Source organism: Lupinus angustifolius, unplaced genomic scaffold (genome assembly GCF_001865875.1).
Source record: "Lupinus angustifolius cultivar Tanjil unplaced genomic scaffold, LupAngTanjil_v1.0 Scaffold_686, whole genome shotgun sequence".
Classification (NCBI taxonomy): domain Eukaryota; kingdom Viridiplantae; phylum Streptophyta; class Magnoliopsida; order Fabales; family Fabaceae; genus Lupinus; species Lupinus angustifolius.
In genome coordinates this window covers 639-15,423 of record NW_017728011.1, presented here as the reverse complement: position 1 = coordinate 15,423, position 14,785 = coordinate 639, and the positions used below count along the sequence as shown (strand labels likewise).

The window sequence follows — 14,785 nt, the reverse complement described above, 5'->3', positions numbered from 1 at the left end:
AAAGTTACTTTAAAAGAATTGATTTTGTGCCATGATGTACAATAAAAATGTGATTTTGTGTGTGTTTGGGTATTCATTTGAATCATTGCGTTTGTAAACTTGTTTTGTTAGAAGTAATATTGATGGATGCACTATGATAAAAGATAGTTTGGATTGTCATTCAAAATGGTTTATAGATGTGTGGTTATTGAGTTATTCTTCACCTTTTTAAGGAAAAGGAATATGAGTATTCATTAAGGTAATAATCTTCTAAGATATTATGATGAGAGTAGTATTTGAAAATTCAAAGTTTTAATTTTCCATTTCTTTCAAATGGATCAAGAATGAGATGATGAGAGTGAGACAATCAAGATTGTCCTTCAACTTCTAGAAGAAAAAATCAATGGTTAGAATTGAAAGGCAGTCTGAAATTTAAAAGTTTCCTTTCGTTTTTGCTTTCCTCATCTGCTTCCACCATCTTCTACTTTTCTTAACTACCCCTCCTTCAACCAACAAGCCACCAAATATTTTGAGATCATGTTAGAAAATCCTTGAACTAACTATTCTCCAGAAAATCTTAGACACACTCGTTGCGTGCAATAAATTTATATTATAGGATGACTATTAGTATTTGTTATTGATTTTAAAAAAGTTCTAGAAAATTAATGCCACTAATCTAAAACTAACAGCTGATATCTCCCAAAAAGTATGGATTAAGAGTCAAAAGTGCATGTAGCTGGGCAAATTAATCCTGATATATATTTATTATTTGTGATAATGACCAAACTACTCGCAAGAGGAAAAATATGTGGCACAACTCTGACGCAAGAGAAGAAAAGTGTGAAGCTCCATCCATTATAATTTAGGTTTGACATCAATTAAGATTCAGGATATCAATTTAATAGACAAGAAGAGAGTCCTTTGTTCTTACCGCGAAAGATCTTTTGTGACTCTTACTAGTCACGCCTAGCCGTATATGTTGCATTGGCAATAAGTTTAGCCATATACGGCTAGGTGTAACCAGTAATAGTTGGAATGCACATGTGTTCAAGAGCAGAAGCGAAAGGGAAACATATTCAGGTAGTTGCAATTAGTTATTCCCTTCCCTTAGTAAAATTATGGTTTATAGGAAGCTGGACACCTAATAATTTGTTGTATGCAGACTAATGTGAGCACCAAAAATCATGTGATTGTCATGCCAGTGTGAATTGTTGATGCTTTTCAAAGTCTCGAAGTACTTTAATTGCTGCTGGACAAAGGTGCGTGGCTCTCAGCACAATTGTTTTTGTTTGAGGTTCGTAACTATTCTGTTTTGAAATAACATCTCACTGTTGAAGCAATTTATAGATCCTCTTCTAAATGGCTGTTACCAAATAATCTGGAATTTGGTGTGCCAAACTGAATCATTTCTCTTCCTTTATTACGCGATGAAATTCTCAGTAAATCTTTTGGAGTGTTGTTAAGAACGACTTTCATGTGTGAAAATGCAAGTTGGGGTTTTCTGTTGGTTTGTTAACTTCAGGCTGGTAGCTATGAGAGGCCATTAACATTATCAACATAAACAAGTATTCATTGACATCTCCTTGCTGTCAATGCTTAAACTGTTGTATATTTCTTACCTTGACTTTTCCAAGGTATGGAAATGGTGCATCTATATTTAATACATCTGGTAATGTCATCTTAGTGGGATGTTCTGCACTTGCTCTTGAAATTCATTATAAATTTTAACCAGTATATGCATTGGGTATGCTACTAATAGAAAATATTGATTAAAGTAGTGGCAGTAATTTACCCATGTACTTACACAGGGGGGTGAGGTTTAAATGAGTTTTCACCTTGTACTGATCCACTTACTTATTGTAAGGTGGGTCAAGTTTTCTTTCACCAATTCCCTAATCTGGATGAGTATCCAATATGCAAGACTAACATAAACAACTTAACATTTATAATGCTTAATTGCAACTTGATGATGATATAACTATTATTTTTTTCAGCAAACCACTCCCACACTCTATTAATAAGAAAATACCGGCAATGGCACTCAAATTATTTCTAGGCTATAGATAGTAGTATAGTACTAACTTGCCCCATCCTTAAGATTCAGAAATTATTTCCACCAAAGTCTTGAAATCCTGTGCTGATTTCCCTTCTGGTCTTGCTGCATCTTGCACAGTCTTCTTCATGTTAAGTGCATTCTCTCTAATCTTTTTCCCTTCTTCCTGCACAAGGATCAGATTTAAACTTTTAAGCAATCCATTTTTGCTTAACACCCTGCCTTCTATTATCACACCATTCTCCCAAACATCCTGTATCACTCTTGCACTTATCCCTTGATCTCCAAAGAATGGCCGGCAAATCATAGGCACCCCATTGCAAATACTCTCAGTCACAGAGTTAGACCCACAGTGAGTCACAAAAACTCCTACAGAATCATGTGCTAAAACTTGACTTTGAGGAACCCAAGGCACTACTTTCCCAAGCATGCCTGTCCTCTGAAGAAACCCACTTGGCAAGAGACCCTTTAAGTTGTCCTTGAGAGACCAGAGAAATGGAAATCCACTCTCTTCCAATGCCTCAGCCACTGCCACAATCTCATGTGGAGGTGGTGCCACCACAGTTCCAAAGGAAACATATGCCACTGTTTTGGCATTGTGCCTGTTCAACCATGACAAGCACCCATTTTTATCTGTGTCAGATGGTAGCAAAAGAGGGAAAGGAAGTGGAACAACATAAAGCAAAGACTGCAGAATGGATCTCAAGTGCTGCACATACAAGGGTGGGTCCAATTCCTCAAAGAAATTGATAACTACAGCCTTAGCTTGAGGTAGCACTGTTCCCAGCGAAGCCAATGTCTTTGAAAATAGTGTCTCATCCTCACCACCTTTGGCTACATCCTGTGGCAAATCTTCAACACAAAGCTGCGACAAACCCGTAAGGAAATCCAAGGTTCTGTTTCCAGCATTGTTTGCATACTGCTCTCTTATCAAATTAGTGTAAAAATGACAAGAGAGTGAGCATGACATGGGAAGCCAAAGTGGAATCCAAGGAACATTTAAGGCCTTAGCCACAATGAGAGAATCTGTTACAAAAGCATCAGCAATGATGCAAGTGACTCTTTGTTTTGTCTCTGCCACTGCCAATTCTATACCCTTTAGCAAATTCGCAGGACCAGTGCTTAGGAAAAGATTCAACTTTTCTGTTGGATTGCTACTCATTACATGACCCTCTGGGACACCATCACTTATATTGTAGGCCTTAATGTTTTTGGGGATGTAGGGTTTTGGGAAAAGGATTGCATTAGATTTGTCAGTGCCAATGAAGGAGAATGAACAGTTTGGTGCAGCATGAGCTAATTTGAGGACAAGGTTTAAGAGAGGCATTAGGTGGCTGCCAAAGGGAAAAGCAAAGACTGCAACATGTTTGCTTTGTTGTGAGTTTGACATAATTGTCATGCTGATACTTAAGAGTACAGAAGAACAAAAATATGAAAGCAGTGGCAAGATAATTGTGGATTGTATTGAACTTTGTGGTGTTGGGAGTGGGGGATCTTATACACATGATCTTGCTATGGAGTTACTCTACAATTAGTACAAAAAATGTATGGAAGTTAAGGAAGATGGGGCAGTTAATGTAAAATTGTGACAAAGGGTAGTGCCAACCACCGTTCTTACATAATCACATGCACACGTTGATTACTCACCCCTCAATTCAATTGGGTCAAAGGAAAGATTAGGACAATTTTGCTTTATACTGTGTTTGCCAAAATTAGCATGCAAAGAAAAAGGTGGTTGCAACCTTTTGCAATCAGCCCCCCGTGGTTTCTTATGCAAATATAAAAAATTAATTAAGGGTATAGAAGTAATCATCATTTCAATTTGGGAAAATATAATAACAACATAAAACCAATCGATAATATAACTACACCAACAAATTCAGAGTGATTATGTAACTTTTGAAACAAGAATTATACCTATAACTGAGTCTCATTAATATATCGTGAGAAATCTTAACATATAGATTTTGTGTGCATAAACTTAAGTGTACTTTAAATTTAAATACTCATATTAAGATTCTTGTGACTCATTCTATTTGTTTACTTACCCCTCTTATATCTTATCATTATTTGATGTCTCTGATGTTATTTTTTAAATAATATTTTTCATGGGGGATAATTATGCTCGACCTGAGTTTTTTAATAACTTTTCACATGTATATATTTTTACAAATAAAAAAAATTCAATTCTCTAAATATTATTTGAATGTGTAAATAACAATTAAAATATTGATTTTATAATTACTTATATGTTAAAAATAGATTTATAAACATTATGGAAAATAAAATTAGTATTCAGATTTTTTAGAAATAATAAAATGTTACCAAAATACATAAAATGGAGTAGATTGATTAATAATAATCTAATACTTCTGTGATGAAGGTTGTATTGTATGATAAACTATTACATTTTGGAGAGTATATTACCACAAAAGTAATAAAAAAAATGTAAGCTTTTAAATGAACAATTTATGGCAGTTAGTGACTTTGTGTCAAGAAGCAAACCACATTTCTCACATAATCAATGTAGACACTGGATACTCATCCATGCAAAGCTGAAAGGCAGATACGTAGTTTGTTACGTTGACCACTTTACACCACTCAACTCAACAAAACGTGCCCTTCATGTGGAGGTTCAATATGCTCTACCTAACTTTCCTACCTCATTATTCATTTGTTGCTCAATTCCTATTCATCCTTAATTACTATTTTTACCAACATACGTGGTTTACTACCAACTTTTAAACTCTAAAGTAATGGGGACCCATAACCTCCCTTATTTTTACAACTTCATTTGTATATATTTTTATTTATATGGTCCTCCCTTCAATGATTTTTGAATCTATCCCTACCAATAGTAATTAATTAAACATTATATACTCCTTGCAGTTTGCAATATGCTGCATCTAGAAGGTATTTTGGGCTTTATGAAGTTCGCTTACGACACATTTGGGAGAAGATGCATGTATTGTTTTAAGTGTATAAAATATAACTGCCAATTCCTATTTCTTTTCTTTCTGACCTTTGGTACCACTGTCGTTCTTTCTCAAATAATTTCTTCCTTTATCATAAAAAATGAAATAAATTAAATGTTACTCAGACAAACAGCTTTGAAGTATTTTTACTTGGCCTATTTTGTGATAGCTTATGAGTCTTAAACTTACTTTTGGGCACAGTTTAGCTTATGAATCTTGAGCACTCTCCTTGGTGCTCACAACAGGTTAATGTGAGGCTATATTGTGTGGCCAGAAACATAATCAGGTTAGTTGAGTTAACAATAGGAAACCCTTGTGCTTTCACTTAGTCTTTGTTCTATTAACTATTATTTCATGGTTAATAGATTCTTTGAGCTCTGTTTGGGAATAAAATTTTGGAGGAGAATTAGAAATGGAAGAATTGAAAGCTATAAAATATAAAATATACTATTGAGATGACTCAGAAATCTTCCATTTTCATTCATTCCCTTTTAAAACTCAAGTTGTAAATAGATCTTTAAGGATGGAGAATCTTCATATGTGAAGATTGTGCTGTATTATATGATTATATCTCAAACAAATGATAGTTGAACAGGGGAAGTGGAGTGTGTGGACATTTTTCACATGATTGATTAATAATTACCATCAGTTTGAGTTCATTATTCAATAGAGGCATAATTGATGCTTCTATTTTCTTCACTTAATAGTTTTAAAGACTTCCTTCCAATTACAGCTGCGCTGGTTAATTTTATTTTTTCTTGATTCTTTTGATTGTGCCATTGCATTGTTGTGTAATCCTAAACTTTTTTTTGTTTATTGTTATTGTGATTTGTAGGTTGTTATATTATTTTTTATATTTAAACTTGTGGATATAGTTCATTCCTTGTATTGGATTTGACCATCTCTTTTCCTCCTTTAATAATTAAAATTCCTTGTATTGGTCTTTTGTTGTTGAAACAGAGTTATATAATATAACAATGAATTGCCTTAAAATGCTGAAACTTTTCAAGTGCTTTGATTCTGCACACATATACATCCCGCAATTTTAGGTTATTTCTTGGGTTTGCTTTTATCATCACAAAATTAATGATAAGCTTCTGCTATTGGTTGCTCATACAGTAATCTGCATCAGTTGGCAGAACAAACCAAATCTATTAAATGACGCAATATTAAAGTATTTCTAAATTATATAATCAACTAACAAAAACAAAAATTAAGTTATTGGTCTCCAAATTGTGTCCCAATTTTTACAATGACAATAGATAGAGATTATATTTCACATTTTTATAATCAATTTTATATAATTATTAAAATTCCTCTATTAGATATTAGAAGGTAAACAATAATCAAATTTGACCTTAAAATTAAGATATTATATTTAAATTAGAATTTAATTTTTAATGCGTAATTTTTTTATGTTATTTTTAATGAGGGTCAAATAATTTGTTTTGAAAATATGAGAGTCAAATATTTGCTTTTAGTATAATGCACAATTGAAGAACAATTTTCAAAAGTTTCTGGTCCAATTTAACTAGTATGGGGATTTTCATATCTTATAACTTTTCTTATAATAACTATATTTATTTCTCACTTTTTATCTTTTAGTCTTATAACACGAGTATTAAAATTTGAAACATGTAATATTTTCTCCTTATTAATGCGGAAGACATGAGAATTAAAAGTATAGAACATGAAAAGAAAGACTCACGAGTGCCTTTTTCAATCCAAGGTGAGACAGCAATGGTAGGAACCCTCACTCCCAACCTATCAAAGTTAAAGTTTTCAGAACTCCGAATCCCATCAGGGCTTGGTACTCCACGAATAGGAGTAGGAACATGATCATAGAACCCACCATATTCATCGTATGTTATCAATAGCAAGGTTTGGTTCCACTGTGGGCTCGATCTCAGTGTCTCATACACTTCCTTCACCAACATTTGCCCTCGGTACACATCATGCGAAGGGTGATCATCATTGCCTGGGAACAACTTTGTGTCAAAGTAACGCGGTTCTATCATAACATAATTCGGCAACTTCCCTGCCTTTGCATGTTTTTTAAACATCAATTCGTATTGATGGAATTTAGACAAGTACTTTAACTTCCTTAAGTTCCTTAAGAATAATGTTCCTGGTACATTCTGGAAGTATATTCCAAAGTCTTTTCCAGCTTCATGGAGGTTGTCGAAGATTGTCTATTGTGGGTAGCCCTTAGTGAGGTGCAATGCCGCGTTACTGGTGGCGCCGTGGGAAGTTGCTGAGTGCACATATAGCCGGTTCGGTTGAGTTGAAGCTGGTACTGAGGAAAACCACCTATGAACATTATTCAAGTTTGAGTTTCATTATTTAAACACACATTTTTCTTTTCTAAGAAGTGAAAATATATTTATTTATGTTTTATCTTTTAGACTTTGCTATTTTAGGATATAGAAGATATGGTTAATATGAACCAAGATCATTTGTTCCAAGATAATCATTTTCTCATATACCTAGTCAACTAAACTATATAGAATAATGTAAAAATATTAATTTATATTATTATAATATTTATTTTTAATTAAGTTAATTTTTTTGATTGAATGAAGACACTGAGTGAGAGAAGAATAAGGACAAGTGATTTCATCCGGTTAATACTTAATAGAATAGTGTAGCAGAACCTTTTGTTTAGGAATTTAATCTTTTATTTCAAAAGTTTTTTATGACTCTATATTAACTGAATAATGTTTTACCAAATACCTAAATGTTAAGACAATTAATAAGAAATTAAATGATATATGTTATTTATTATTAGACTAAATTAATATAGAAGCATACAAAATATTAGAACAGAGGATTTGAATTCTTTATTTAGAGTTCTACTATTAACATGGGTAGAGTTCTACTATTAACATGGGTGTGCATAATCTTATCCAAAAAAAGATATTGAATATTTTGTATAATTTCATACTACACTCTCCATATGAATATATATAATGTTAAATATTATATCATGTTAAAATAATATATCATGTCAAACTATTTTCTAAGAGAATAATTTAAGTTTTACATACCTACAATTCAATAGTTTTTTATACAATCATTATATAGATATTAATCTCTTTTTCAAATATAATCAGCATAAATAATCTTTACCTTCATATAAAAATATTAAATTTAAATCAGCTAGTGTTTGACTTCGTTGGTTGCTATTTTGTTATTACTATATGCACTTAATTAATCAGGTCAATCGTTTCCATTAATGTTCCAACAAAATTCTATATTTTTCATTTTTACCTTAATCACATTAAATAAATAAACTCATACCCCTAAGTTTTTACCTTAATTATACTAGTTACTCCTCATTTTTAAAATATTATATTCACTTCCAACTATACCCATCTCAATATAAATACACTCACTTAATGATGTGGTTTATATAATTTCATATAATTAAGTATTATTTAATCTCCATTATATATGCATGGCTACAAATGATTCAATATTTTTTTTTCATTTAAGAATAAGATTTATACATTATCATAGTAAAAATTTATATATAGTCAGTATTAGGGGTGGTGAGCAGGACTCGACCCTATCCGTTGATCTGATACGGCCCGATAATGACCGGATCTAAATAGGATCAGGTCTGATTGGGTCTAGGGCCGAGTTCGGGTTCAAAAAATAGACTCAATCAATATTTAGGGTCGGATAAGGACCAAACATGACCCGACTCATCCCGTCTCATGGTCGATCATCATGTTCGTATGTGTTTCTAATCAAATGTGTATAGAGTAATGATACCATTTTAGTCAAAAATATCATTTATTATTTAATTTTTCCATAATATATATATATGATTAATAATATATATACAATTATCATTTTATATATCAAACTACATACTAATAATAATAAATAATATTGAGAAGTCTTTATCTAAAATGAGTATGTATTGTATTTAATCAGGTCTAAGGTTGGGTTCGGTTTAAAGACTGACTCTATCGCTATTTAGGGTTGAGTTAGCTTCGGGTCTAGGACCGGATCCAGATTAAAAAATATGATCTGATCAATATTTAGGGACGAGTAAGGACAAGCCAAAACCCGTCCCAACCCGACACATGCTCACCCCTAGTCAGTACCCCATCTACCATTCATTTACATTATTGTTTGAAGCAATATTATTAAACTTGAACTTATCAATGACTCACTTAGGGTATTTGGTCATTGAGTCATTGGTTCAATGAGTGGGTCAATGATTGGACTAGTTAACTCAATTTGCATTAAAAATTATAAAAAATTCATACGTAACAATATTTAATAATGTATACTCAAAATTTAAAAAACATTATCATGACTAATTAAACAACAAAAAAGAACATTTTACTATTTACTACTATAAAATGACACAAGTAAGTTGATAATATCATCAAACAACATACGAATTATGATTTAACTACAACAAAAATATAATAAGTTTAAAATTTAATTAAACAATGAAGTTTTTATTATAATGTAAACTAACAAATGACAAACATAACTACAAATAAGTTAAAAGTATATGTTTCTCATTGAAAAACAACATCAATTTGGTTGTTTTAAAAAAAATGTTTTTATTAACTTAGCTGGTTCAACCGATCTGACCATCTAAGTTACTAGTTTTAGGCTTAAAATGGTCGAGTCAACCAAATTTAATACAAAACCGGTTAGATGAGAGATTCAGACCGATTAGATGTCTAGTTTCCGATTGAACCGACCGATTTGAGCCAAGTTTTATAACACTGGTTTGAAGAATTAATAATGATTAAACATATCATAAATCTACATTATTTTCTTTAAAAGATAAATAAATTAAGATCGTAAATCATAATGAAAGGAAAAATTGAGATAGGAGTGAATTATAACGTATGTACTAACCTATCAAAGATAGCAAATTCAGAGACAAGTGACTTATAAACTGCAACCTTATCAGGAGTAAATCCATTCATAACACTCTCAGACAATTTGTTGGACGCATTTACTGAATGTGCTTGTTGGACAAACCCGTTCATTGGTGCTGGATCAGAGAAACCGTTTTTGGACCCGAATACTTGTTCAGTTATGGCCTCAAATGTGTGACCTGGATTCGGGTCAACATATTATGCCTTATCTTTGAACATGAACCGTCTCGATTTCGGGTCTTTTACGGATAACGGGTTGAACTCTGAGCCTGTTACACCGTCGATTTCTGGGTTGAGTTTCTTCATCCATCCTAACATGTGGTCGAAAGAACGATTCTCCATCACTAAAACGACGACCGTTTTAATGTTATTCTGAATGGCATTGCTAGGAGTTGAAGAATTGAGAAGTAGAAAGGTGAAGAAGAAAAAGGAGAACCTATAATTCATTTCTCTGTTTTACAGACAGTGTTGCTAAAAACAGAGGTAGAAATAATAAAATTTGTGAGTTGCTTGTGTTGTGAGAAAATGAGAAAAAGATGGAGGGAAGTATACGATTTTTTTTCCGTATATATAGTGATGGAGAGTCCTTAAGGTGCCAAGGATAGTGTTATCAACCTTATAATTTTTACGAATATGGTTATTTAAAAAATTTACTTAGATAAATGCATAGTGAGAATAACAAGTCAATAATTTGTTATAATTGGTTGAGATATTAATTATATGAGATCACATCTTCTATCCATGAAAAAAAGTAAGTTAAAAATATAATTATTAAGTATTTTTTTAATGAATTGTGGTTCATGACACATAAAATTGACACATGGAATGACACATATTATGTGATAGAATATGTTCTCTTGTAATCATATTATCAACCTAAACAAATTCATCAACAAGATATTACTTCATGGTATAAGGCACTATAGATTTTTAGATAGATTAAAAAGTCTAAAATTATGTTCATCAAATCAACATTTACCACTAAATCAATTAGTCATTCATTATTTATATATTTTAAATTCATAAGAAAAAGTTATGTTTGAATAATTAAGATATTCTACTATAATAGCATTGAGGTAATTAATTTATACACAACTTTAATATTAATAATATGACCTTACTTAAATATAATACTATAATAATAGGAAAATATATATGCATTGATATTGTAAAAGGTATACACTATTGGTCTAATATATATCATTCATTTTTAATTATTATTTACTCTTAAAAATACAAATAAATTACGAATGATATAGTAATGATGTCTAAATCTGTACACTAATAATACATAAATATTACACTCATAATAATATAAAATATACACCCTAACTTATTATTAAGTAGCAAATATACGTACCAAACAAATATTAACTAGGAAATATCAACAAAGCATTGATTTCGTGGTGTAAGGCTCGTAGATCCTAGAAAGATCAAATGTTCGATTCATAAAAGTGATACTTATTTAAAAGGGTAGTCACACATCCCAAAATGGATTAGTTCCTTACACATAAGATAAAAAGACACTCTTAGTAGTATAAAAAAACTAACACATTAAATTATATAATCATATTAACATATAATGTAGGGTTTAGAGTTGTATATATTAATAATATACATATTATAATATCTACATTATATTAATATTAAATTAATATATATTGTGTCTTGATGGTTGAAATTTGTTTATATGAAAGGAAAATAAAGACATTACACCTTTACCCTAATAGCATCAAGTAGACATTATACTTTTGCGGTCAAAACTTAGAAAACTATATTTATGTTCACTTTTAGAAATCATGATCTTTGAATTAAAAATATAGATTTGAGAGAATATACATACCGTAAAAGATATTAATATTTTGATGCACTCACTAGACGGTAGCCTCACTAAATGTATTGACTAATTGAAAACTCAAAGTTGTCAAGTTATTTATTTGTTCATTTATAAAGGAAAATTGAAAAAATATTATTATTATTTTTATAATAATATTATATCTTATTTCTATGTGCACCTATGAGCAATAGAAAATTAGGACTATGTAATTTTAAGTTAAAAATATTTTGTTGGTTGAGTGTTTTATTTGAAGATTCAAAGAGAAAAACAATATTTAATCATAGTTTATCATTTTATCTTAAGAGAGCAAGTGTAGCCATATAAGAGAGCCAGTGCAGCCATATATTCACTACCATATTATAATTTAAGAGAGTAGACGCACATCACCCGCCTTTCAAATCCTTAAATGTTTTTGTTCTAAGATTCAAAGAGATGGTCAAACATGTATCATAATTATTCACACCTTTGAAGAGATTGATGTGTAGCCATATATCCACTATTGTACATTATTTAATTTTCAATTATTAAATTATAGTAGGTAAAAATGTAATAAGAAGAACCAATTTATTTAAGTTTTCTGTTTATTAATAAATAATAAAGGGTGATAATGAATTTACCACTAGGAGAGATATCCTTATATCAATTGTATTTATTATTTATAAAAAATTTAATTAGCTATTATTTATTTACAAAATATTTATTATTATTTTTCAAAATGAATATATTAAATTACTTATTCTTCAATTATAAAATAATAAAATAAAATATTTAATATTTAAAAATGAGATTATTTAATTAAAATAAATAAAACATATTAGAAAAAAAGAAAGATAAAAAAAATGAATATATAGATGTGACATCATTAAACCTTATAATTATATTTGAATTTAATGTTGTGAAATTTGAATTAGACATCAAATAAGAAGAGATCACAAATTTTATGACACTAGTATTATATTAAATTGTCATTATAGTAATGTATATCAATCACACCTTATTATCAATATTAAAGTTGATAAACATTGACCAAAATGTTTGGTATTGAATGTTGTAAATGTGGATAACCAAAAAATGTTGTAAATGTAGGGAGAAGGTTGAGGTTAATTTGATTTAATAGGTAGATGATGCGGTTATAATTGGGAGATCTTTAACTCTGAATGTGATTGCAATGAGGTACATTCTTCGTCGTTTTGAAGCTTGTCCGGGTGTGACGGTTAACTTCAGCAAATGTAGTTTGTCTGGTGTCAACATTCCTCCATGTTTTGTGGACAGAATGACAGAGTACCTAAATTGTAAGAGGGGTTCTTGGCCTATGAAGTTCTTAGGCATTCCAGTAGGGGCTAATTATAGGAGAAATGAGGTTTGGAAAGACATGGTATTCAATATGTCGAAGAGGTTGGCTACCTGGGATAATCGTTTCCTTTCTTTTAGCGGTCGACTAGTGTTGATTAATGCAATGCTTAATGCACTGTCAATTTACCTGCTTTCTTTCTACAAAGCTGCTCAGTGTGTGATTAAGGAGGTGATTAAAATTCAGAGAGATTTTCTTTAGAGAGGTGTGGGGGTCATAGGAAAATTGCTTGGACAGGTGGGACTCAGTTTGTAAGGATCGAGAGAAGGATGGTTTGTGCATGAAACACTTTGAGTCCTTTAATCTTGCCCTTTTGGGTAAGTGATGGTGGAGGTTGCTCACGAAGAGAGAAGCTCTTTGGTCTAACATATTACATTCCAAACATGGGATCTAATTGCTTTTCATGGGATAGTGGATTATGATGGAGGCCTTCAGAATCTCTATGGTGAAGGGATTTGAAGAGTGTTGTGAGGGGTTCAAGTAGTGATAGAGGAGTCTGGATGGTGGTTTCATAATAGAGGTAGATTTGATGGACTTCATACTAATTTTTGGGAGGATCACTCGGTGGAGGTAATTGTTTTGAAGGAGTTATTTCCAAGACTTTTTAATATGTGTTCTGATAAGATGGCTCAAGTGGTTAGTTAGATGTGTGGGGGGAGGGGTGTGGAACTAGCAATTATCATGGAAAAGAGAGTTGTTTGAGTGAGAAAGATCTTTAATATATGATTTGATAAGGATTCTGAGGAGAGTTCAATTAAAAGAAGATGGTGTTGACAAATGGATTTGGTATTATGACAACTCTCATTGCTATTCCGTCAAGTCTGCTAAATAGTGAATTAGTGTATATAGTGAACTAGGGGATATAGTGAATTAGTGTATTACATTCAGGTTTATTAGTGTAATTTTTTGAATGAATTGCATTGAAACTATTGACATTGCATGGATTATCATTTGAATTAGACATTAAGTGAGCCTAAACGTTCAAGTTTATTCGACTAATTAATGAGTTCATTGGAGCAGATAAATTTTCAAGTACCTTGTACGTTAGCCTCTATTTATTTATTCTATATGCATTGGAGAGTGGACATTTTCTAGGGTTATTTGAGAGTTTTATTTCACCAGTTATTGTCTTTCAACTAAAGATTTCATGATCCTTAGGATTAACTGTTAATAGAAGTCACATGTGTCAACGTATCCACACATCTTATTTCCTTTATTCTTCACACGATGAAAGTTCCTAAAAATAATCATAGATATCTCTGGAAAATAAGGTTGGATCTTGGATGATAACCCGAGATGGTGGAACTCACCATTCTGTGGTCTCTGGAAAATGTTGGTGAGAATTAGTATATCTTTATGTACTGTCAAAACAAAAGAAGAGTATGTAGTATGAGATTTATAGCATAGAGACTTGTCGATTTCCAATTTTCCTTGATTTCCTTCCCTTGCCAAAAGGTAACATGTGTGTTTATATATATTTTTTTCCAATTTAACAACAAAGTACATGGTACAAAATGTCTTCATGTGGGATCTAGTAAGCTTTGCTATCCATTCCGTTGTACCAAAATCCGTTAGTATGGAGATATAACATTAAGAACGAAAGTTTTGAATTAATAATTGCACCATGGATAGATATTAGATTTCAAGAACTACTTGTGAAGAATAAAACTCTTGAGC

The 14,785-nt window shown here is 31.3% G+C and overlaps 1 protein-coding gene, 1 long non-coding RNA gene and 1 pseudogene across 2 annotated transcripts; 1 reads left to right on the top strand and 2 right to left on the bottom strand.

The window, feature by feature from the left end:
• Positions 1-13: 13 nt before the first annotated feature.
• Positions 14-1,625, top strand: LOC109341818. Its single transcript, XR_002106998.1, has 2 exons — positions 14-1,059; positions 1,142-1,625. It is a non-coding gene; the product is annotated as an uncharacterized LOC109341818 (long non-coding RNA).
• Positions 1,626-1,829: 204 nt separating this feature from the next.
• Positions 1,830-3,581, bottom strand: LOC109341817 (anthocyanidin 3-O-glucosyltransferase 7-like). The gene has a single exon (XM_019579785.1). It carries the CDS (start codon positions 3,429-3,431, stop codon positions 2,073-2,075), a length of 1,359 nt encoding a protein of 452 aa, XP_019435330.1. The 5' UTR covers positions 3,432-3,581; the 3' UTR covers positions 1,830-2,072.
• Positions 3,582-6,614: 3,033 nt separating this feature from the next.
• LOC109341816 lies at positions 6,615-10,426 on the bottom strand (annotated as a pseudogene).
• Positions 10,427-14,785: the final 4,359 nt, after the last annotated feature.